Below are 24587 nucleotides of genomic sequence, written 5' to 3' on the forward strand. Positions count from 1 at the left end.
GCCTCTGGCTGAAAGAGATTACGATGATGAGGAATGCTCACGGCATAATTACGACAACAATGAAAGAGATTCCACTCGATAGGTATTGATTATCGACATCTATCGATTTGGAAGACCCATAAAATGGCCACCCATGTCATTTACAGACTCCAGCTTGTAAGAAAAGGCGTCAAAGTTTAACGGGAATGGACAATCTAAGGCTTGTTTGACGTGCTTTAGTTGGAGCATATCCAATTAGAGGCCGAAGTTTGAAATTTGTAAATTGCGACAGGGTAATGAGAGAATAAAATTCCATTTTCCTGGATGATCCTTCACCCTAAAAAGTCTCACAATTCAAATAAAATTAAGAAGAGACCAATGCCACTCAAATTATGAGGATCCCCGGTCATGGTGATTGATTTTTACACTCTGAAATCGTTGAATTGCAATTTCTGCCAATTTTTAATCCGTGCCATCTGTGGCAACTGCCCAGCGCAAGCCTCTCGCCCATCCCTCTCCGAGTTTCAACCCTTCGGAGTCGGAGAGGGCGAGGTCGTCCGAAACGCCCCTTGACACGCGTCCACCGGCAGAGCACTGGGGCCCCGGGAGGCAGGCAACACGCAGGTCAAGAGAGGAATATGACCTCAGGCGCAGAAAATCTGCCCCAAATATGAAGAGGAATCACCGACCGATTGAGTGGAAAATCGATACTCCCGACCTAAGACGACTCGACTATATTCGCGGATCGGTTGGACGGGCTGTTTGGTCGGAAATCAAACTTCGGTAATTTGTCACAGAATCAAACACTTGCGACCCAGGGAAAGAACAAATTGAGCTTCCGACGGTCTCTTTTTAGACTGAATATTATATTATAAGGTAATCTACCGGTCAAGGTAGGTTTTTGGATGGACACAATACCAAATAAGTATTTTGTGACTCCTAACAAAACACAAAATCCAGCTTCCTACTCTACATCAGGTCCCTCTTCAGCTCTGAGTACTTTCTTCCTCTCTTCATCCCGTCCAACATCCCTATCCTGTTCCTGCTCTTTCCTCGTTTGCCTAACATATTCCCCCCTATTACAGTCTTCAACATCCCACTGCCGGTCAGCACCCCCTTCATCCACTTTTCCTGCCTCCATAGGATTTCTCCCAACAAACCCCTCTCTTCGCCCACCATACCAAGTACTTCCTCATTTGTTTTCTTCTCTGTCCATTTCACCTTCTCCATTCTTCTCCAAACCCACATTTCAAAAGCCTCCAGTCTACGTCTATCCTCCTGCTTCATTGACCACGTTTCCAGGACGTACGCTTCATATCAAAGTTTTTGCGAGTCTTTTCTTACTATTCTTACTTTAAAATACTTACTTAATAAAAAAGACGGACTTTATTAAATAATATTTCCCTAAGTCGTAAAAAGTTTTTAAAACCACTTTAGAAGTAAAAAAGAGGGGGGAAAATTGTTGCAGAGGCAGTTGTAGTTGTGAAAAAATATCCTTTACCGCATAAAGAGATATTATTTAATATATACAAACTAAGGTCACCGATTTTTAATTTTCTCTCGGTTCCGAAATATCAGAGAGGGAACTAAGAAAGGACGGAGAAAATTCGACTTGGGTATTCAAAATTTGGAAATTAAGCTAAAAATAATAATAGAGTATCCGGATTGAGAGAAATAAATGAGGAGAATTTTTTGTTGCGCATCCTAAGGACATCTATTTTTCTTTCTTGGTGTTGCCGTAATTCATACCTATTAGCTGCCTAGAAAGTTCATTCTTTTCATTCATCCATCCTGCATTCACAAAGTTCTCCTTTTCTATCATGGCGTCAAACATACCACTACGTTTCAATATTTTCTCCGTCCGTTTCCTCTGCTTTTCTCGGATTTTCAAAAGTAACTTCCTCTCTTAACCTCGAAGTTTGTCTTCCTCTCTGCCCCATTCATTTTCTCAATTCTACGCCTCAACCACATCACAAAAGCCTGCAATCATCCCCATCATTAAGTCCCACCCTTTTGTCTCAAATACCAATTCACAATGCACTGGGTTCCATATTTAATCCTTCACTAATCTTTCCTTCACTTGGAGTGCCTTTAATTAATTCTCCTTCTCTTCCAAATGTCTCTTTTGCTGACGCGATTCTTTCAATAATGTCACCACTGCCATAACACATCTCCGATGAACTACTGCCAAAATTGATCAACTGATACCCCACCTCTATTTTATTCCTTTCTATTCGAGAATTAAACTTATCATCTCCAATTCTTATAATTGTTTCCTAGGGAACCTTTCTGTTTTCTTCCTAAAAATCAATCATCTAATTTGCTGATGCTCCTTGATCATTATTTTAGGGTTGACATTAACCATTTATTCCTCAGTACATACCAAATACGTATGCAAATGGTTCAGTAGGCTGTTAAGGAAACGTCAGAAAATGTGATGATTAATTCCTGAACTCCTAAAAGATTAGTAATCTTAAAATGAAAAGAATTCGTCAAAATGGATATTCCAGGATTTTCCAGATTAAGGGCTCATAAATTTCGCCTTTCGTCTTCCTCGTCACAAAAAGAACAAAAAAAAAAGGTTTGTAAAACAAACTTCCTTCACAGTTTTAAAACCCACAAAGGATTTCTTAATTTTCATAGCGTGTTTAAGTTTCTCTTCCGGCGAAATGGAGGAAAAAAATTTGAGCCTTCAATGAAATGAGCCTCGTCCACAAAATCTGCATCGTCCCATCAGTCTTTTGCTACAGAGCTAAGCTTCTTGAATTTATCTGGTAGCTTATTTATACCTAAAAAAAAAACCTAAAATATTTTTCCATTATGGTAATACAGGGTTTAAGTAATACCAGCGGCAAGTCGACTACATTTCCGCTAAAACATCCAATATATCCTATCCTTTCCTAAATTCTGAAACAAAATTCAAGCGCAAGATTACCTTCAAGGGAAAGACTTAAAGATTTACTATGGAAAAAAAAGATTCTTTTTTGAAGATTGCCAAGACGCATAAATGTTCCGGAAGCACTGGTATTTTAGGAACGTAACCGTGGGGTTATTTATGTGGAGAGCGAAATTTTCGGGTGATTTTTCGCGAAAAAAATGGAAGAGTAAAAAGAAGTAGACAAGGAAGATATTTTTCGCAGGCGAGAGTGAACGAGGGTTGGAGAGGAAAAGCAATATTGCTCAAGGCACAGGGAAAAAGTTGATAGCTTTGGAGTCAGCGGATAAGATGAATAAATCAACAATGGGAAGAACAGAAATCTGAGCATATTTGGAGTGAAGGAAACTTTAAGGGAGGGCCTAAATTTAATTTTTTTCCCAGTTGCTATTTTTTCGAACTTCGATAAGTTTCTCCTACCCACGTCTTTTATGAGGGAGACCGGAAGGATGTTATGGAATATTTTTTGCGGCTAATTTTCGAGGAATATTTTCAAGGAAGGAATTGAGCAATAATAGACAGAGAGAGTGAGAGAAAAATGAGAAGCAGTAATTTCTAATATTAATTAAAAGCCTTAAAAAATACATTTTCATGGAAAATATAGCAACAAATACAGAACGCTCTTTTCAATACTTTAGTCAATAGCCAACATTTAGTTGAGAGGCAGATATTCCCAAAATATTACATATATATATATATATATATATATATATATATATATATATATATATATATATATATATATATATATATATATATATGGAAATACTGCCAAAGTTAAACCGATAAACCTTTTATTTCCATCCAGATAAACATCATGTAAGACGCTGAAGGCTGGGAAATTGGGAAATTGGCATTTTTTTTATCTTCTTGGCCAAGATACGAGAAGTTCTAATTAAGAGAAACATTCTAAATAACAAAAGGCATAAATTGGCTTGGCACCTTCTTTAGGAGCTTGATGCAAGCCTCAGCTAATCCATTAACTCTGGTAATAGCCGGTCTTGGAAATGCAAAGGGCCTAAAGTTGTGGAATGTAATCTCTTCTCAGCACGGCATCCAATTAACATCATTTTGCTTCACCGGATTTCCTATAATTGCCCTAAATGTAAATTAGCATAAACACAGGGTTTAAAAACATTGAAGGCATGTAATTCGCAAATCAAGAAAATCCATTTTCAAATCATTTCATTTCAGGATATTGAAAACATATTGCTCGACCAACTCTATAGAGGATTCAACTGTCCAATCTAAAAGCCTTGACCCTGTTGGCATTGGTTAGGTTTCTTCATTAAAGGCACGGATCGTGTTCATAGGATATAGAATATTCTCTAACAAACAAGCAGAATTAAGGCATTAATTTGTAAAAAACAACACAGGCACGATTAAACATGAAATTATTAAACCATATCGTCTACTGAAGAAGGAAATTTTGCCATCTTCTAAGTTTAAACACAATAAAAAAGGTTCGCACCAAATGCCGAAATAAAAAACATATACATGTACCTCATTTACCGATAGAATGCAGTCAAGAAGATATGATAATAAATTATCAATGCTTAGGGGATTATTTCACGCAATGAAACACATAATTTTTGGCACAGCGGCGAGATAACTATCAGAACGAGAAAATATTCTTAGATTGAGACGATGTCGTTACTTGGTGAAAGTCTTCCATACTAGCAGTAAATGAGGAAAGAATAACATTGCAGATTCCAATAGCATCCTATTGGAATATGCAAAGTTAGTCTTCCCTCATTTACGCCCATTCATAGAGTCTTATTCTTAGCAGTTCCCAGTAAATGGGGGAAAGTACGGAGATAATTCAGACTTAAAATCCTTCCTCCTCCTGCGGTGTGAAAAGCATAGAATTCCCAGCGTTCCAGGTTAAATGGAATGAACGTAACGAAGGCGGTATGGAGAGGGGCTTACTGTAGTGCCCGATTTCAGTTTGTGTTTTTTTAGGAGAGAGAGGAAAGGCCTTGCCATGCAACTGGTTATGCAGTGTTCATCCGAAGCCTATCTTAACCGGTCGAGCATCTTTGATAATAATTCCAACAAATTACTACAGACACTGCACAATTCGTTGCGTTTAGGAAAAAAAAGAATGGTCTCCTGCATAACAAAGTCTCCCACGCTTAATTGTCTCTCCTTCAACACACCCCGCATCCACGAACATCCACATTCTTTTGATTCGAAATCTTGAGCATATATGCAAACGCGATTCCAACCAAAAGGAGAAACATCCCATCGATCCTGGGATAACGTTGAATGCGGGAGGCGTTTGGCTGAGGGGGACAGATTGAAAGCGTCTGCCTGGGGCGGGGGGGGGGGACAGAAGAATGTGTAGGGGAAGGAGATTGACCCTGGACGGGAAGGGAAGAAGATATATTAGAAGCGGGACCCCAGGGATTACGCGCAGGCGTTTGGGGAGAGGAGAGGGAAGAAAGACATCTCGTGGAGGCTGGGCTGGGGCTTCACTAACGGTCACATTGGGGTGACGATACGGCATCATGCGCGTCCTCACGGAAACGTGGAAAAGGAGAAAGGTGTCACCAACCCAGGGAAGCAAGAAGAAAGGGATGAGAGAGAGAGGGAGAGGGATGGATAGAGGGTGAGGAAGGTGCGCGTGGATGGCTGGGAAAACCATTGTTGAGAGATGGGGCGGAGGGAGAAGAAAAATGACAGTCGGCGCGCGTTCGCAAACAATGTGGCAGCGGAACGCGGGTTTCATTAGCGCCAACCCCAGGGGATTGGGGGATGGTAGGGGGGGGAGGATTGTTGGCGGAGAGAGGAGGGGGTTACGGGGGTGATGTGGCACAGTCCGTCGCGTGTGCATGTCTGAGGATTGGGGGAACAAAAAGGATGGGATTTGAGGGTTGCGGAGGCGCGGCCGGTGGTGATGGTGTGGGGTGGGATGGGGTGGAAGGGAGGGAGGGAGAGGCAGGCGCGCCCGCACACTCCCCGCCGGCCGGCAACACACAATGCCGGGCGAGAGAAAAGGGAGCCTCTCTCGGTCTCATCGATTTGAAAATATCGCCGCAGATAAGGGGGATTCGCGGAGGGCGGCGGAAGCAATCCCGGGGACTTCTCTGGTGCGGGCAGCGTCGAAGGCAGCGAATGAAAAAAAAGTCGCAACAGGCTGACGGAATTTCTCGCCCTTCCCATCCGACTCGAAAAGCAAGATGAAATAAAAAGAACACATTCCTCCGGCATCCGGAGCGTGGTCGAAGACCATAAATATTTTACGTTAAAAGGGGGAAAAAGCTCCAACGGCGCACAACTGCGTTAATTTAATTTCGACGCTACGAACAAGAGAAAGTAGGCGTAGCAACGTATTATTAACATTAAATATGGATCCTTATATTCTTTGTATGAATTGTTCTTACTCGTACATGGAAACACGATCGTCTTCGACGAAACATAGCTCCACGAAAATATACGTATACTAAAAATATTATTATTAATAGTAATTAACCGGTTAAAGTAGGTTTTTGGATGGGTAAAAGCAATGAAATAATATCTTGTTTCTCCTAAAAAAATATAACCCAGCACTCCACTGTACAACATGCCCCTCTTCATCTTCGAATACTTCCTTCCTTACCTTCATCCTGTCCAACATCCCTATTCTGTTTCTTCTCTTTCCTCGTTTGCCTAATATTCTCCCCTCTATTACAGTCTTCAACATCCCATCACAAAGCAGAACGTTCTGCTTTGTGATGGGATGTGAACTTCCCTGCCTCCTTATGATTTCTCCCAACAATCCCCTCTCCTCGCCCACCACAGCTAGCACTTATTCATTTGTTTGCTGTGAATATACGATATAAACATACATATATTGTGTATTATACTATATATATTATGTATAAATGTATGTATATATGTATACACACATATATACACAATACACACTGACATACACACAGATATATATAAATATATATATATATATATATACATATATATATATACATATATATACACATATATATACACACACACACACACACATATATATATATATATATATATATATATATATACATATATATATATACATATATATATATATATATATATACATAAATTATACAAAAGGCACAATATTAGCAAAAACCACTTCATGGGATTGCGAAAGTTTCTCGAAAGAAGTTTTAGTGAACGCATGTTTGATGAGAACGAGGAACGAGGTCATTGGATCACCCTGTCGACAAATAGTGGGGGTCGGTAACCTTTTACATGATTATGGATCTCGAAGGGGAGGTAGTGATAATTATTATTATCTAGATTATAGAAATGCTATCGCCCATCTTCATAATTACCGTTACATAAGACGAACATAAATCTATTCCAAGCGTCACCTCGAGTCAACTTAAGACCCGTGTTTGGCAAGCCTTGTCGCTGAGGAACAAAGGAGAGCAAAATCGCGTTACCGAAAGCGATAACTCGAGAAAACTAAGGAGCCGCAATGAAGGGAAAACTTACGGGTGGAAAGGAGAACATACAAATCCGTCGCCTCAAGACTCTAATTGACATGGTTTTTTTTCCAAAATTGTGTGATTAGTTGAACAAGGGAGAACATCTTCTTATGTCATTACCAACGTCACCAAAGCAATTGTTTGATTTAACGCTATTCATATATAAAAATAATACTTGCCATTCTGATAGTAGTGGTATTAAAAATACGCCCAATTCAACTAACAAATATGTAAATACGTCGCACGTGAGATAATGTATTTCTTAAGTATGACAATACATTAGTTTCAAAACTATTACCATATATACATTTCCGGATTATTCCCTATTTAATATTTTTTTTAAATAACTGACATTTCAACCCAAGCTGCCGTAGGCTTCTTCGGAAACATGGCGTAAGTAGATATTTAATGCATCAGTAAGGATGATGGAGAGGGGAAAACTACAAATATCTACCCAAACGATGTAATTAATACTCTTTCTCACTGTCGATATGGAGAAAAGTAGTTCTGTACACTAGGCGATCCCTAATCATAGCTTTATTTTCAAAGCCACCTTCAAATGTTCACCTCTGCGTGCCTTTCCGGAGCATTAATAGAAATCTAGATAAAAATCAAACACTAGATAGATGGCGCATAACAAAGGAAGAGGAACGCCTTGACTATCAGTACAGTCGTAAGTGAGTCATAGATAAAAATACCAATTAGTAATAAGAGAGGATATAGTTTCTCAATAAGCATGTAATAATTCCATTCAAATATGAAAGTCAACGTGAACATTATCCAGTTATATTTTTTCGGATGGAATTTAAAATTTTACAGGATTGCTTTTCCATACAATACATTAACAGATGGTTGCTAAAAAGATCCCGGGAAAAATATTACCCTGACGATACGAATGAGTGATTCCACCACCGTTTGCCTCGCTGGATAATCAAGAAATTTGAAAATGACGGGAAGAATAAAATCTTACCAAGAGTTTAACTAGAAAATATATGGAACAAGGAAACTACGGGCAATCAAGTGTCCGAGCGAACCCTGACTTAGCCGTTAGAATACAATTAAAATAATAATAAAGAATGATATTTTGGAGACAGCTCCTTTACAAAAATGTGTTTTTTGTGTGCCCTGTATAAGTGAGTATTCATATTTCAATAAGACACAACAAACCCCGATACTCATCACGGGAATATTGAATAGGGCAGGTGACTATATCAGAATATGGGAAAATTAAAATCAGCAAACAGATTAAATCAAAAATCAAAGGGCCTCAGGAAATACAAAATTTACTCCATTACTTTTTAATGTTTGTGTGCCAATTCCTGGACCAGGCTGGGGTCATACTTTGAATGCCAATTTCAAATGTTAGCCAATTTCATTTCATCTATTTACTTCCAACAACTTTTATTTTTTTGACAAAATTTCCGATAAAATACACAAATAAGTCCAACTTATGAAGGAAGACAAACGATGAAGATTGAGATTTGTTGGGAAAATAAAGGAAGTTACAGGAAGAATTCATGCAACCCCAGAGAAAATGTAAAGGAGGGAAATGTTGAAAGTTAAGGGGAAGCTGAAGGCTTTGATAGAAGAATTGAGAATGCTACACGTAAGCAAGCAGAGAATATGAAAGCTGAGGACCACATTTTTAGATGGCATGAAAACATCTAGAAGGCACGAAGAAATGTAAAAAGAATTCTAAAGATAAAACAAGTAAAACAGTTGCAATACGCTGAAGCTAATGGTAGTTATGGAGCACACAAAAAATTATTTTTTATTCCGCTGACCACTTTGAATGGAACACTTAAGATATGATAAACTTTCGATTGTTTTGAATATATCACCGACAATGTCTTTTTACCAATAGCTATAATTGAAATAAGTACATATATCAATTTATCCCCACACCTTGGGACAATTTATCTCAAAATTCTCGTTTAAACGTTTTTCCTATGTCAATGCAGGTGTAACGTTCGATACGATACGTTCCAACCGTAGGAAATTAGATCATCCTTAATTTATATCGTCACTTTACCCTTGGATCGATATAGGCAATCGTCGATTAGTGAAAAAACGAGGAAAATCAAAAACAAATTAGGTTAGCATTTCAAACAGAATATCTCAATAAACCTCCGTATACCGTGCCGGAATATATGGCATGACAAAGTAAAACAGATTTCTGGGCCACCTGAAAATTACATACATGGCCCACTATAAAAGGAAAGTAGAGTAGTGCGCATTCTCTGGGAAAAATAGATTTACTGATAGTAATTGTACAAATGCTTGAAATTCTTCCAAATACTCTCCCGCTTGAATCAATACGTACACTTGCTGAGACGAGTGTTTACCACGTCTGGAAGGCACCCTGAAACTCCTTGACGGGAATGTCTCTCAGGAACGTTGTAACAAGCTTTTTGATGATTTCCACGGTCTCCCAACGCTTTCATCTCAGCTCTCTCTTTAGCCGGGGAAACAAAAAGAAGTTGTACGGAGCCAAGTGGGGATTATAAGAGGATTGGGGGACAACCGAAATGGTGCTCCGGGCAAGGAAGTTGGTAACGATGAAGGACGTGTGGCTGGGGGTATGTGGCGTATGGCTGGGCTCTCCATCGCGTCGTGTTACAAGATCGAAAAACACACTTCACGCGAAGGCACGTATTTCCGTTCAGAATGTTCATAGCAAACTGGCGACCGGCTACGTTGGAAGGGCACACCCCCCAACACGTTTCCCGACCCGTTTTACCGCGCTGCCATGGATAGCGGCGTCACAATAAAATCATGCGCATTAATTTCAGAATGCTGGATGGATACTGAAGGCCGTGGCACAAGGCTGCAATATTTTTAGTGAGCAGGGTAGAGGAGGGATGAAAAAAGACTTTCCGTATGCCATGAAGGCAGGGAGAAATTTCACAGAGCTGCAGAAGGAAATAATGGCGATTAAATAAGATGAAGTCCCCTTGGAATATAGAACATTACAATCGTTAAGAACCTCTCATATCATAACTCTAAGATGCAGATTAACTTGAACGAATTAATCGTTTTATTACGGCTTTCAAAATCTATGGTTCCATAGTTTTAATTAATGAATAAGCACAGTGTTAACGTAATCAATGCAACCGAAGCAGTATTGAAAAATTCTTGATATTGGTATGCAATGAGCCATCGTGTTTAACGGTAGGGATATGAGGATATTGCATTAAGGCCTGCAAACTTTACATTTATCAAATTTGATTGGATTATAAACTGTTTTACATTGGTTTGAGAGCGGGAATATCCAGTCGTCGGGGACATCGTACGTTCTACACCCGCATTCGATGCGATTCAACCGGCAGCTGCCGTCTATCACCGCCGGCGCCGGGCCCTGCATGGGTCGCGGACCCTAACCACAATTCGTCGACCGACCCCAGGGTCAGAGTTCCCTAACCCACCCCCACCCCTACCATGTCCCCCTCTCCCTGCGGACCACGAGCACTGAATAATGCATCAGAACGTCCTCCCCCGTAAATCTCATCCCCATCCGTCAAAGAATGAACGGATGAGGGCTGGCGCCATGAAAAAAGTAGTAACGTCTAGTGGGGGGAGGGGGAAGAGGCACCCACCCTTGTTTTCGGCCACAATCACCCTTCCTCCCTCCCTTTCAACACCGTGCCAACCCGCGGTTCTCGAGAGAACGTGGCGATGCATCGCGGCATTGGATTGTGGAGTGAAACTCGGAGACGAAGGCACACATGAGCCCTGGTCCCAACGAAGGGTAGTGAATTGAATAGGGTTGGCACTTTTGCGCCCTTTGCAGAAAGATTATGTAAAACCTACGCGAGAGCCAGCCAATTTTGGCAACTTTCTTCATTAGAAACATAAGAACGACAAATCAAATGTTTGCTTCCATTTTAATAACATCCTATTTTATACCCTCTCTTGTGGGTACAATTAACACTTCTTTAAAAAACAAAAAAAGTAAAACTGGTTTTCTTCACTCCTTAAACACGAACACTCAACCCAATCCCTTTCCTAACGTTTCCACCCAGAGGTTGCACACCCTGTCACACACCATAGTGGTGGATCGCCATGTATTTGTGAGGATACAGAATATTTTAGCGAGGCTGTTGAATGAGTCTAATTTGGCGATCAATGATCCCCTTTGGCGCAGCATGGCCTTATGTAGTTTATTCAATTTTAATTGGGGATTATCCATATTCATTATTTTATTTATATTATATTTATCTATATTACTTTAATTATATGTATTCCATATCAGGGTAATTTATATTACAAAAAAAATTTTGTGTCGGAAAAATTAGATAATCTTTCTTCATATGTTATGAACAAAGGCAAATGCTAGCTAGATAGCTCATGTTTAGAGCATAGAGGTAAGTCGAAAGATGCGGTGTTCAAGTCCCGGTCAAGAAAATATTTTTACGATCGTGATCTGTTCGAATCCGCCTTACCCACCTCTCCTGTGTTCGTCTGAAGTGTTCCTATCCCTTTTCCTTATATCTGTTTCTATATAAATGAGTATTTGTTCGCCGTTTGGCGGGTTTCGTGTTTGAATGTGCATTAGGCCAATGTGGCTCGTATCTTCTTCTGGCTATGCGTGCCACGAAACGCACTGTTCTTATCCTTTATGATGTGGTATGATTGCTATAATACTATCCTTTCCTCTTGTGAGTTGTCTATTTTTACTTTGGTGGGTGAAGCAGCTCCCTAACGCCATCTCTTGGCCAAAGAATCGGGGCACTTGGTTGCATACAGCATCGGAGATCTCAGTGTAAATTACGTTTTCTCGATAGCTCAAGTGTTTAGAGCACCCGCCCGGCAGGTTGCAAGATCCGCTGTGTAAATTTCCGGTCAAGGAAATATTTTTGCGCTTGTGATCTGCTCGATTCCGCCTTCCCCACTTCTCCTGTGTTCGTCCTTTTTATGTGTTCCTAATCCTTTCCCTCATAACTATTTCCATGTGAATATATATATATATATATATAAATAAATAAATATATATATATATATATATAAATATATATATATATATATATATATATATATATATATATATATATATATATATATATATATATATATATATATATATATATATAGGTGTAGAGTAGGATATTGTGTTTTGCTAGGAGTCACAAAATTTTATTTAGGAGCTGTGTCCATCAAAAACCTACCTAAACCGGTAGATTATCTAATAGTAATAATAATAGTATATATAATATATCGCGATATTCATAGAGAAGCCATTCAGAAATGGCGTCACACTAATTTCAGTCGTTTTGAAGCGTCTCCATTTCCAATCGTCACGTCTGAGCGAACCTCCTCTACCCACAAAAAATCACGTCGCTTAGAAACTCAAATCCACTTTCTCGCATTAATTCGTCCGGAATGTTTCCCATAGAGTACATTTTCAATAAATTCCGACAAATGGCTTTTCTCAATGACGCAACGCTGACGTTTAACGTCTTGAAAGAGTTCCCTGCCCAAAGCATCACCTTTCGTCACACCGGAGTAAATTTCCCCTGAAGATGATGTCGAAACCATGGTAAAAAGACGTCTTTATATGTTGGAACAGTGTGATTATTTGACATAATGCCATGTTCCCTTTCCAAAACATTACGTTTAAATCCAGGCAACCGATTCCAACCATCATTAAATGACCTCGCGATACACTTCCATTCTCCAATTTATTTCATTAAATCTCCAGGAAATATTCTCTTCACACATAGCGCCAAGTCAATTTTGGACATTTCTAAGCATTAAGCCCCCCAATCGTTAGCACCAATCACACTCGAGTAAGAATACCATCTTAATAGAATTAAATCTGAATTTAATCTACCCCTTACTGAATAGTCCTGCGGGGATCGTCAGTTTTACTGTTAGTCTTTCAGTTACGTTGAGACCTTTTGGTAAACCTTTAAACGTCTAAAACTAAGATTGATGGCAGAAAATATATTGATCAAATTCGGACTACGTTGAAAAACGAAAGAAACCAAATGGAAAGTGAAAACAAATAATATAATTTGAAACTTTTGCAAATCCAACGATGTCGTTCGAGGTCCAATTAGGAGAAAGGAAAATGAGGGGATGAATTATGCGATTTAAAAGTCAAATTTTAACCGCAATCCACTATGAGGGTGCAAGACACGAGAGGCTTTTGATCATCGACAATCAAGATATGTCGATAGAATTAGAGAAATCTCATTTTCGAACAATAGATACGCAAACGCAACGTGACATGACGGATTCTATAGGTTAACACCAGGGCATACCACGTCGAGTCCCAAGTTTCCCAGTGCGTTACGTGACTTTCTTTGGATGGGGCCACACAATTGCTTAAAAAAGAAGAAAAAAGAAGATCCGTCTGTTCCTTTCGCCCTGTCTCGGTCGGAGCGGAGGGTTTCGCGGCATTCAAGTGGCAAATGTTTTTACGCGTCACGGGGAAGAGGAAGGGAAGGGGGGGATAAGGGATCGCGTGCGCCTGGCGCCTAAGGGGGAGAGGGGGCGGTTGGAAGGGGCGGGTTGGGGGGGCAGTCGAGAGGGAGACGAGTCAGTTTTCGTCTGAGAGGAGGCGAGGGGCGGTGAGAGTGTCGGAGGAGAGTCGTCAAGGAAGGAGACGGAATTTGTGGGAGAGATGCAGCGAAGGAGAGGGGAGGGAGGGCGGTCTAGGGTGTGCCGGGGAATTGAGGGGTGGAGGAGAAGAGGGGACGAGCGGGGGAAAACAGGAGAGAGAGAGTGTGGGAGGTGGGCGCCAGGGTAAAGGGATTCGAATGCTTTTGGAGGTGGAGGAGGGGAAGTGGAGGGGGTTTTCCGAGAGTGTTTTTGGGGGGTTGAGAGGGAGAGACTAAAGAGAAAGTGAGGGAGGGAGGGACGGGGGGAGGAATGGGTGTGGCACTCGCCGTCCAGACTAGTCGCCTCCGCCGGGTAAGATAATGCGCCTCCGTCGACGATGACAGACGTGGAAAAGTCATTTTTTCTCACTTTCTTCTGATCGCCAACATTTTTTGTTTCTCTTTTGTTTCCAATTGTTAACGGCATTGAAACTGAGGGATGGATTTGACTAACACCGCATAACTTTCGCGAATTTAGAAAATTCGCCAAAAGTTTTTGATTTTGGCACAATAATAAAATTGGTATATTGTAAAAAAACAAGATTACCATTAACTGAGCTTAATCAGTTCTTTTACATTTTGAAAATTTGAAACAGTTTAACACACGTGTGGCTAGTCTATTACATCTACACACATTCCCCTTTATCATAACAGGAAATAAGTTTCGTTCACATTTTAAAATCGATGGAGCATGCGAAATTGAAGAGGGACTTACTGTGGTGTTCGTTGTTAAAATTGTATTTTTTTGACAGGAGAATAAAGTATAAGTATTGTTGCGCAAATGTATTCGTTGCGTCCATTCAAAACCTACCTTAACCAATCCAATACCAATTACAACAATTTTAAAATTAAAGTTTTGGTAATAGATTTTAATTATTAAATTTCGATAAGTAGTAATTTTTTTTTAATCCATCACGGTAAGAACAGAATGAAAGTTGATTAAGCAATATTTTGCATGAGATTTTATTAGTAGGGGCAAATTACGCTGGAGAACTTATACACTAACTTTTCGCACAAAATTCATCGCTACTTACATTTATCTTTCGTTTCTTAAGAAGCCAAAATACTCATTCACCAATGATTTAAAAGGAAACTTTATTAATTTGGATATGTGCCCGATTCACATAGTCCTTGATTACCAGAATAAGAAAAAAGGAATAATTTTGCTTATAAATGGAATTGAAGAAGTGAACTTCGTCACGCAAAATCGGTCGGGTTAGTATGGGCGAAAAACGACTTCCTTCAAACCCAAAGGTCATAAGCTAGAGTTGCTTTTAAAGCTGGTATGACTTGTAAGTTTCGAAATATGCCAACAATTGAAGGAATACATCAATCAGCATCATTCTATGGCTTGGACATACTGGTGCAGCTGGAAAACAGTACTCTCAAATTCACAGCCATCATATATTATCGTAAAAAACATTTCTCTTGTGTATTTATAGCAAAGTTAACACATCAAGTTGAGGACAGGAGTCATATTTTAACTTGGAAAGACCTCTTCTCATTTTTTTTACCATTACATTAATTACAAAGAATGAAATTTATACACTGGGCATAACCTTTCCCTTTTCATCAATTACATTTGGCCACAGGCAACCACCGAACTTTCACAAGTTCACGATAACTTGATAAATAACAAGACTTTGACTGCCGCTAAGGCCAGCGGTGTCGTTACTTGGTGTGCCTGAGCTGGTCAAGGTGAGTTTCTAAGAGAGGTAATGCTGTTTGGGAACCGCCTAGTTCACACGTGAACTTGTTGGAGTGATAGATAATTTAGTCATTGATAAATTTCAACGTTTCTCCTCTTAACTACTCAACAAACAAATGAGAATAAGCCTTTCCTCTACGGTGCAGATTGGAAATCCAGCTGCCATGTTTACACTCTTGCTGCACCATATTCTTACTTCCTAGTATCGTGCTGACTTATTATGTGACACTATTCAAATCTTAGCTATTACTAATTCCAAATAACACAACAGTGGGATACCATTTTGAAATTTAAGCGTATTTACAAGGATTTCACTTGATTCACCCACGTCTTAACGATTGTATATTTCGTTATTTTGACACAAAAAGCTTCGCTAATATTTTTTTATCCAACAATTTTGATGAAAGATGGATATTAATCGCTTTCCTAGTAATATTTTTTTAAATTTCTTAACTTGAGAAAACATTTTGACATCATCCGCATTCGAAACCATTTGAAACCTTTCAAGGAAACCTTCCAAGTGGCAAGGAAGAGCACAAAATGCCAAGGACCCTTGATATTTCGCATCCAACGCCGAGCCATTCGCGATCGTGGCGCCCTCAGAAAATGGGACACGCCGTCCGACGGGCGTGTTAACATTCATCAGAGGAGACTTCCACGAATACCTGAGCAACCCCTCTTTCCTCGGAAATGATTCATTACGCCACTTAGTCCCGGGACCCATCCCCACCCAAGAAAAAAAAATACGCCTCATCATCCCGAGGCGAAAATCACCGCAGTGACATCACGTCTTGAGGCTTTTTTTGAGGCTTTCCTCTCTCGGTGGAAGGGGGAGAAAGAGGATTTAAGCGAGCATCAACCCTCCCTTTCTACGAAGGAGGGAGTGTGCCCGAAAAGAATGAGAGAATTCGGTGCGGCGGGTAAAATAGGATGAGTGAGAAGGAGGAGGATGGGTGATGTTGGCCCACTCCCAAAAAAATGAACAATTTTAGCAAAAAGAAGTTGAAACGCAATTTCACCTGCGGAATTTTTAACGATATGGATCCCTCCTGGTGAAATTGGGGTCGGAAAATGAGCTGGAAGAGCTTCAACCAGGAAATGCAACTTCACGCGAATAAAAATGTTAGTTGGGTGAAAAGAGTGACGATTGGTTAAAACGGTTTCTTAACGAACCAAAGTTACTCTTTTTTTTAATTTTTGGCTGTTCATTTTCACACGGATTAAAACTGCGCTAAATGCATTCAAGGTACCACTTAAGCATAGCGAATGCCTCTCACCTTAGGACAGAATGGGACTTAGGAAACTTAACGGTAATTTGAAAGAATGAATTATCATGACAAATTTTGGATTCGCGTTCTATTAATCATATACAAATTAATTATGATTGAATATGCACCTAACGATAGATACTGAGCATAGAATAATGGACGGCTGGAGAAAAACCAATCTTTTCAGATTGAAATACTAACGATGATGATATAATAGTATACGTAGAAACGCACACATAAATGTTTGTATCAACATCGGGAACATAGGCATGATGGTAGAAAAGGAATAGGAAAGTTAAAGAGAGGTTTATATACTCAGTATTATAATTCCCTCTTACCTCCTGAAAAGACTGATACCTTTTCTGTCAAAAAGTCCTTCTTAATTTTGTCTCAAACATTTTATCGTGATCTTCCTTTGCGGGATACTATATTTCCGTCAATATTCCCCTCTATAATATATCTAACTGATCCATCAAACCTTCCAGGTGTGCCCAATGTATCTGGTTTTTTTCTTTTCTTTGCCGTAGAGTGATCTTCATATGGTCGTTTCCTCTTCGATAATAACGTACTTCTTCCGCATTCCTCACTTTGTCTATCCCATTTCCAATTGATCTTCCGCATTGTCTGCCATCACCATGTTTTTGATTACCTATATATATATATATATATATATATATATATATATATATATATATATATAGGTATATAATATATATTAGCTATATATATATATATAGCTAATATATATTATATACATTATATATATACACGTTGAACTACTGACCAAGTAGCTTGGGTTCGATATCCGGGCAAGCCTCTCAGGGCACCCTTAGCACCACTCAAGCTGGTGGTGCTGCGGGTCTTCCTGGGAAACCATAACCGGCACAGGGAAAGGAACTTACCCCCCTACCCTGATGTGTGAATTTCACAACCCGTACAGTAGTACTCTAAGTAGGCTTATTAATCGGGCGAACTCTATCATCACCTACCAAACCGACCTTCGGCTTGATTAACGTGTTTATGGCTGTATTAGGCACGAATGTCTCACGGATGTGAACAATAATACAAACGAAAAAGCGAGATGGCGGCATCCAACATAAAATATAGAAAAATACACAAAAGAAGAAGACACGCATTCCAAAATTTTCGGTGGCAAGACAACCTTCCTCTGCGGAAGAGGCACGCACGCACACAATTATATGAGTACATACGCGCAGGAGAAGTGTGTTTATCATCTTAAGTTAAATTCTTCCTCCATCCCCGTTCCTATCTCCGCACGCCCTCTCTATCTCGAGGAGGAGGAAGGAGGTGGGGAGATAGACGAAGTGCGCCCCTTTCCGCTGGAAAGGGCGCGCACCCAAAACGCAAAGGGGGAGTGGGGAGAAGGGCGTGGTGCTAGGATGACGGCGGTGGCGCCATCGAGGGGTTGGCAGGAGAGCACCACGACGAGAGGGGGTGACGGCAAGGCGAGGGCACGAGAATGCGGCAAGGGGGCGTTGAAAAAGCACAGCTCGACGGAAAGGGTGAGGGGAAGGGGGGGAAGAGGTTTTGGTGGCGGGGTGGTAAGAGCGCGCGGTTTACGCGGAGAGCTGAGATGGGTAATGACTCCGCCGCAGAATAAGGAGGCGCTCCCGGAATACACGTTATGACACATTTTCTCTCTACAACCCCTCCCCCCGCAAACACACCACTCTCTCCCTTCCCCCACAGCATCCCCCTCCATTTACGCCGAAGAGGGTAGGGGGGATGGAATCCATTGAGAGAGAGAGAGAGGGGGGAATGAGGGGGGTGGGTGGGATGGAGAGAGACGCGCGCTCCGTGCGTTGAGGGGGCTTCTCCAACCCCTCTTCCCCACCGGAAACTAAGAGGGTGGATCTGGAGGTAATTTTCCCCATCACATCCCCGCCGAAGAGGAGGCAAGGGTGAGAGATGCGAGAGCGAGTTCTTCATGCCGAACCCAGGTGCGCCGCGAAGTTTCGGTTGAATAAGTAAACTGCAACGCCAGATGGATGGTGAACCCGCGGCGAAACAAATTTAACAAAAAAAAATTAAAGAAAGGAGGAAAAAAATGGCTGGCGCAGAGGGACCGAAATAATGACGACCAATCAGAAAGAAAATCGCGATAATCACGGAACGATGGCGAAACGGAAAAACCCTTATTTATATTCATGAAATTATACTTGAATACCTTTTTTTTGGCCGCCATGTTTTCGAATTTTTTTTCTTCTACGCAAGGTGAAATTGATCGGGATTTAAATTTATCTCAAAAAATAATTAAATGCGTAGCACTGAATTTGGTTTGGATCTCTCAAAGGGTGTATGGCTAAGAAACATTGAGAAATGCCGAGGACATAAGAAAACACGAAAACGCATTGGTCAACGAGAAGAAAAAAAATATACACCGAACACCCCTTTTCCGTATTATTATTATTCTAATGTTTAAGGTATGGAGACAGAGTAAAACCGTACCACGATAAATTATTTTGTCCTTACTAAAAAACACAACCTCATATCAGGTGCTTCAATCATCCCTTCTTAAATTCGACTTACTTTCTTTCTCCTATCATTCCGTTCATCATGCCTTTCTTATTCCTCCCCCTTCCTCGTTTGTCTAACGTCCTCCCCCGACTTTCACAGTCTTCAACATCAAACTGTCAATCAAAACGCTCGGCATCCATCTTTCCTGCCTTTTTAGGATTTCTCCAAACAATCCTCTCTCCTCTCCCACAATGCCTAGCACTTCCTCGTTTATTTTCCCATCCGTCCACTTAACCTTATCAACTCCAACATTTCAAAAGCTTCCAATCTACGCCTATGATCCTGTTTCAACGACCGCACCGCACCTAACTACGCTCCATAGCCAAGTTCTAACATTTTCCACTCACTTCAATTAAAAATTATTCCTTTCATGTGTGAGGGAATGAGAGAGCATTTCATTGAAAAGTCAAGCCTCATTCAAGATATTATTACCATGCTCAGGCAACGTAAAACAATGAATCTAGATATTATTTTGCTAACTTTGAAGTAAATACACATAATAGAATGTAACATCATCTTAAGTTCGGAAAATAAAATGGTCTTTACGATTAAGTGAATTAGATACTCTTACACATTTAAGGGAATAATTTAAAAAAAAACATGTGCAGCGCCAAAAAAATATAACAGACGTTCACCAGATCTGGGGGAAATTAAAAAAATAACACAACGAGCGAATACGTGATACGCTTGTCTGTCGTCAAGTTTTTCTGGGGATAAAATTGTTAGTAATCCGCGTTTAACAGGAACTATTTCAAATATTAGGAATGGTATACGCTAATTGATTGGAAGAATTAGAAAATTTAATCCATTTTACTCGAATTTTGATCCAGAGCCTCAGTTCGTGTTTCAATAATTTCGTACTTAAAGGAGTGAAAGAAACTCTCTCCACGTCGGGGATTATAAACGGGGTTTTTCCCATGTTGGGACTACTGAATAAAGAAAAACATTTTTGACACACAAACTCAAGCTAATGTATTACTGGATATTTTAATCCTTCTTCGGCACCTATCGTCGTGCCAAATATTATAACACATTTGGATATGGACGCTTTGTGAGCTTAATTTTTTTCTCTATTAATAACTTCAGACGATTCCATTACATGATTTCACTCACTTTGGTCACAACTGTAATATCGTCGGATGGTATTCGGAAGGTTGGCACGACCTGGAATCGGAAAAAACAATATCGATCCGAGGGGCGCGGCGAAAGGGATTCCAAGAACGGTTCTCGTCTCGTTACGATCATAAAAATGCCAAACCGCACGCCTCTGCTATCTACGAAACAGGAAATTACTACGCCGCCGCCGGTAAACCCAGCCGTGATCACGTTACCCGTTCAACTCCGACCAAAAGGTCTCTCAGTTCCCTTCCTTTGACCACGCGAGCGATGCGCCTCCCGACTTGAATGTGGGAATGGCGTAGGATGAATGTGCACTGAATGAGTGAGGGGGAGAGAGGGGGGAGAGGATATTGATGGAGGCACAACCTATTCATTCACGGGACAACGTGACCCTATTTGTCCGCACAGGTCTTGCTTGATGATGCTAAGGTCGTATTGCCACTAGCACGTTCACCTACCTACATTGCGTACGGACTCCATCGCAAACCAATCACCCTTTTGATATCGAGAATGGGGGTCTTCCGCGAGAGAGAGAGCCTTCCGGCGAACTGTTAAAGGAATCCCGCCCCCTTTTATCTCCTTTTGGGGAGGTGGCCCCCGGCGGGTTCCTTTCTCTTCCCGGGTCACCTCTGCGGCGAGACCGCACGTTATCGCCGGAGGGGTGATGGGAGGGAAACAAAGTGAGAATGGCCGAACGGTCCGGCCATACAGAGAGTGATCGGAAAACGAACGTAGATGTATCAATCGCGTGGGTTTATCTCCCGACTAAACTGACCTAACCGCAGATCGCGGGGACTTCCATTTCGTCCGAATAAGGAAGATTTCTGGCCACCGAGAAAGCAACCTGCGGTGGTCGCCGCTGTTAAGACGTTTCCTTCATCAAAAAGAGCACACTAAACCTTATTTATACCTGCATTGCACTCTGCAAGCCATCCCTTGGGCGTGTGTCGAAGAGTGAATTTGACTTTGGTTGACTTCGCGATTCTGTCAATTAAATTCGTTCACATACGAAATATTGAAAATAAAACCATTTATTAATTGTATGTTACGTCCTAGAATATACAATACGGTATTACATTACCAAAATAGTAGATCAGGTTAGATATTATTTATGGATCTAAATGATGGGCTAAAATCTTGATATGGTAGGAGAGCTTGTGCGTTCCGATGACCCCTAGAGCTGTGCTGGCGGGAGTAATAATTATTGCTCCTGGTAGGGTCACCCATGCCAGATAGGTCGAAGGTTGGGAGCCAGACGAAAGGTAGTCCACGCAGCGTTTGTTCCTCAGTGAGGCGGCTGCAATGGCGTCTGACCCCAGTGGGGCGGCCAGTAAGTGATGGTGTCACGTTAAAAACACTATTGAGGAAGGCATCGGGAAACCACCTCAATTATCATTCCCAAGATAAAAATGATGGACTATACAGAGATTTTGAGTCCTGGCAACTACGGGGCTCGGCCCAATCGGCCGTGTGTCGTGCCCGGCAGCGGGAAAGGCAAGGCTTCCGCGGTCGTCATCCCACGAAACCCTTGCAAGGGAAAACCGGCAGCAGCAGGACAGAAGACGCAGGAGAAGAAGACCACATTAGTTAGAATAGGAGCGTGGAATGTTATGACAATGATGAGGACAGGGAAATTGGAGAATGTTAAGCGAGAGATGGAAAGGGGAAAAATAGATATTTTAGGTCTGTGCGAGGTGAGATGGAAGGATAGCGGGGATTACTGGAGTGATAGTCACATAGAAATTACATACGTGTAAAACGGAGGGGAAGAGAGCCAGCGAGGGGCCAGAAGTGTCGCAAGGTCGTGTTGTGGCTCATGGACCAAGTTTTCCCCACTAACTGCTGCTCATAAACGTGAAAATATTGGAACCGCATTTAAAATAGCATGAGAAGTTACGCGGGATGGTTCATCCACATTTATATTTGAACCAGAAAGGAGCCGAGAGGGATTGCAGCCTAGAGTTTAGGCCCGCAATAATCGATGTATTTGGTGTTATATTTTTTAAGTAAAGTATCCATAAATTTTCAGAAAGTAAGAATCGTTTTAATGATGTGATCACGATGCATGCGAAGGAAGGAGGGGTTTCTATACTGCCATGTTTGGAATTCAGCATTCCAAAGTTTCTCGCTTTTTTATCGTCTACTAACCTAATGCAGGGATAGAATTATTCCTTCCGGGTATACGTCAAACAATTTGCCCTTATCTTAAAGTTACATGATGTACATGTAATATTTAACCTTTTAATGGATCCCAACTACAACTATTCAATAATTCTATCATACATTCTGTTCTTTAATGATAATTTTTCAAGGAAAGGGGAATATTTTCCAGTCTACTGTTAAAATTTCAAAATTAGTCTCTTTAGCAAACGATTCCACAAACCCTAGATGCATATGAGGTCTTAACAATGCGAAATAACACCGTTCATTAATATTTTCAAACGTCAATTTACACAATCCTATAATTAGTTAGGGGGGCTATCTTTCCACCCCTTTAAGTCTAAATAAGATGATAATGGGTCTTCTGAGGTAAGCGTTGACAAAATGACACAGAGACAGATAGTGCCATTTTTTAAAATGTCTATTTTTGTTAACGTTCATTTTCAACATTATATATATGTCTATATATATATATATATATATATATATATATATATATATATTCCTAAAACTTAATATGAGACTTATACAGGGAAATGCACAAAATCACAGTCCGCAATTTGAAAGATGTCACGCCACCTAATATTATTTTCCACATCATCAAAATGATACCAGTTGACTCCACGTAACGTGCATCTTGCGTATTTAATTCCGCAACGTAAATTTCCCGTGCATGTTAATTAGCGAACTCGACAAAATTATCACTCGAATAAAAAGTATCATCCATTACACGCCACGGCAGATTTACCAGTCCAAAAGGAGAGAGAAGTAGTACACTTATCCCAGGCAACCAATTACCAGGCCAACGCAAGATGAGAGAGGGGTGGGGGTACGTCGCCTTACGTGATAAACTAACTAGCCACTACGGATCCTTCATCCGCGAAATGCAAATAAAAAAACAAAACCAAACTGGTCCCACATTTCAGCGGAGTGAAGCGCAAACTAGTGCGCTCGCGTGGGAGGGGAGGGTTGAGGGGATTGTGGGAGAGGGGGGGGGGTGGAGTGTTGTTGGTCTGTGGGAGTGCCTAGAGAGAGATAGAGATAGAGCGGGAGGGAGCGGTGATGACCGTGGGTGTAGTAATGGGATGGGGATACATGAACATACACACACAGAGGTGCCCATCAATAATTCACCGTTCGTACCTTTCTCTTGGCGGAGGTGGTCGTAGACGAAGGCGGTTGCATGTGCTTCGGAGACGCAGTCCCACAGTCCGTCGCATGCGAGGATCATGAAGTGCTCGGAGCCGTCGAGAGGGTAGGAGACCACGTCCGCCAAGGCAGAAACATGAGGCTTGAACTCTGGGTCACCTGCGGTCGGATAGATAGAAATATAGAGGTCATTATTTGGGCGAGTTTGAGACCAAATGGTCCTTTCTTACATTTAACGAATCCCTGTATTCACACTATTTGTATTAGGCATAAAATTTATAGTTTTATGCATAGGTACGCATAAATACGTATAGATAAACACACATTCATTATGCACAGATTTGCACATTGAATAGAATAAATAAATAAATAAATATAAATATATATATATATATATATATATATATATATATATATATATATATATATATATATATATATATGGGTATATATATGGGTATATATAAACACACATCCATATATACGACGGTCGTGCCATCGAAACGTCTAAACTACATATGTAAGTGTCCTTTACAAGTCCAAATAGTAATTTTAAATTCTAAATTCTACGAATGAATAAAAAGAAAGGTTTCAGGCGTGAAATGGTGGAATAGCATGATCAATTAAAGATTGGAAATTTTCCACAAAATAATT

At 40.7% G+C, this 24587-nt stretch overlaps 1 protein-coding gene across 2 annotated transcripts in view; it reads right to left on the reverse strand.

Annotated features, from left to right (window-relative positions):
- The window catches only part of LOC139696112 (uncharacterized), a 1156921-nt gene that overhangs the window by 470081 nt on the left and 662253 nt on the right, over positions 1 to 24587 (reverse strand). For both annotated transcript variants that reach the window (XM_071594713.1, XM_071594712.1), the window contains one exon: positions 23928 to 24092. In XM_071594713.1, coding sequence (XP_071450814.1) covers positions 23928 to 24092 — 165 coding nt within the window. The remainder of the gene's footprint in view (positions 1 to 23927; positions 24093 to 24587) is intronic.

The sequence above is a fragment of the Hetaerina americana genome, unplaced genomic scaffold (genome assembly GCF_022747635.1).
Source record: "Hetaerina americana unplaced genomic scaffold, ioHetAmer1.1.p SCAF_68, whole genome shotgun sequence".
Classification (NCBI taxonomy): domain Eukaryota; kingdom Metazoa; phylum Arthropoda; class Insecta; order Odonata; family Calopterygidae; genus Hetaerina; species Hetaerina americana.